Source organism: Humulus lupulus, chromosome 3, assembly GCF_963169125.1.
Source record: "Humulus lupulus chromosome 3, drHumLupu1.1, whole genome shotgun sequence".
NCBI lineage: Eukaryota > Viridiplantae > Streptophyta > Magnoliopsida > Rosales > Cannabaceae > Humulus > Humulus lupulus.
The window spans coordinates 46862577-46863767 of NC_084795.1; the positions used below are offsets into that span (position 1 = coordinate 46862577).

At 40.1% G+C, this 1191-nt stretch overlaps 1 protein-coding gene across 1 annotated transcript; it reads right to left on the bottom strand.

Moving 5' to 3' along the window:
• Nucleotides 1–392: 392 nt before the first annotated feature.
• On the bottom strand, nucleotides 393–713 carry LOC133824074 (uncharacterized). The gene has a single exon (XM_062256942.1). The coding sequence runs from the start codon at nucleotides 711–713 to the stop codon at nucleotides 393–395; it is 321 nt and encodes a 106-aa protein (XP_062112926.1).
• Nucleotides 714–1191: the final 478 nt, after the last annotated feature.

Sequence of the window (1191 nt, forward strand, 5' to 3'; positions counted from 1 at the left end):
AACACGCCCGTGACTTGTGCCTGCCCAAATTGCCACCATTTTGCCTAAGTTTTGCTTAAGCAACCAAAATTTGACGTAACCCCTCCGTTTTTTTTTAGAAATTTTTGCTTCCTTTTGCTGAAGCAAAAAATTCGCAAAACTATCAAACCCAGAACTGACTTCCAGAATGCAAATTTTTCACCTTGTAACCCCTGAAACACAAGAACAAAAGTAATACCACTTCTAAAAACAACATAATCACATGAAATTAAACTAAAGAACTAAAAGAAATTAGAAGAAGAACAACTACTTATATATATTATATTTTTATACACATATTATTTTACACTTCTTTCTTTCTGGGTTGCCTTATAATTAGTGCCTGAATCACTTGACAACCCAAAATAACAACTTTAAGGATCCTCCAAAGTGATGGAGGTCTTCTCGCAGTCGACCTCACCTCCCCAATAATGTTTCAAACGCTGCCCATTCACTTTGAATTCCCTTCTGGATTGATCTTCCTGAACTTCAATTGCTCCAAAGGGGTAAACTTTCACCACGGTGAATGGGCCTGACCAGTGGGACTTCAATTTGCCAGGAAACAACTTCAAGCGCGAGTTGAAGAGTAACACTTTCTGCCCCTTCTCAAAGACTCGAGCTTTAATTTTTTGGTCATGCCACCTCTTAGTTTTCTCCTTGTAAAGCTTAGCATTTTCATAGGAGAAAAACCTCATCTCCTCCAGCTCATTTAATTATAACTTTCGAGCTTCTCTAGTAGCTTGGAGATCCATATTCAACTTATTAGTGGCCCAATATGCCTTATGCTCCAACTCAACGGGTAAATGGCAAGCTTTCCCCAAAACCAAACGATACGGTGACATCCCCAAAGGGGTTTTGAAAGCCGTTCTATAGGCCCAAAGAGCATCATCCAATCGCCGAGACCAATCCTTTCTACTAGGATTCACCACTTTCTCTAGGATTCCCTTGATCTCCCTATTGGATATTTCCTCTTGACCATTTGTTTGAGGGTGGTAGGCTGTAGCAATCTTGTGTTTCAGATTATATTTGGCTAACAAAGCTGCCAAAATCTTGTTCACAAAGTGGGTGCCTTTATCTATTATAAGTGCCCTTGGAGTGCCAAAGCGGGTGAAAACATGCGTATGTAAGAACTTCATGACCACCTTGGAATCATTAGTAGGACTTGCCACCACT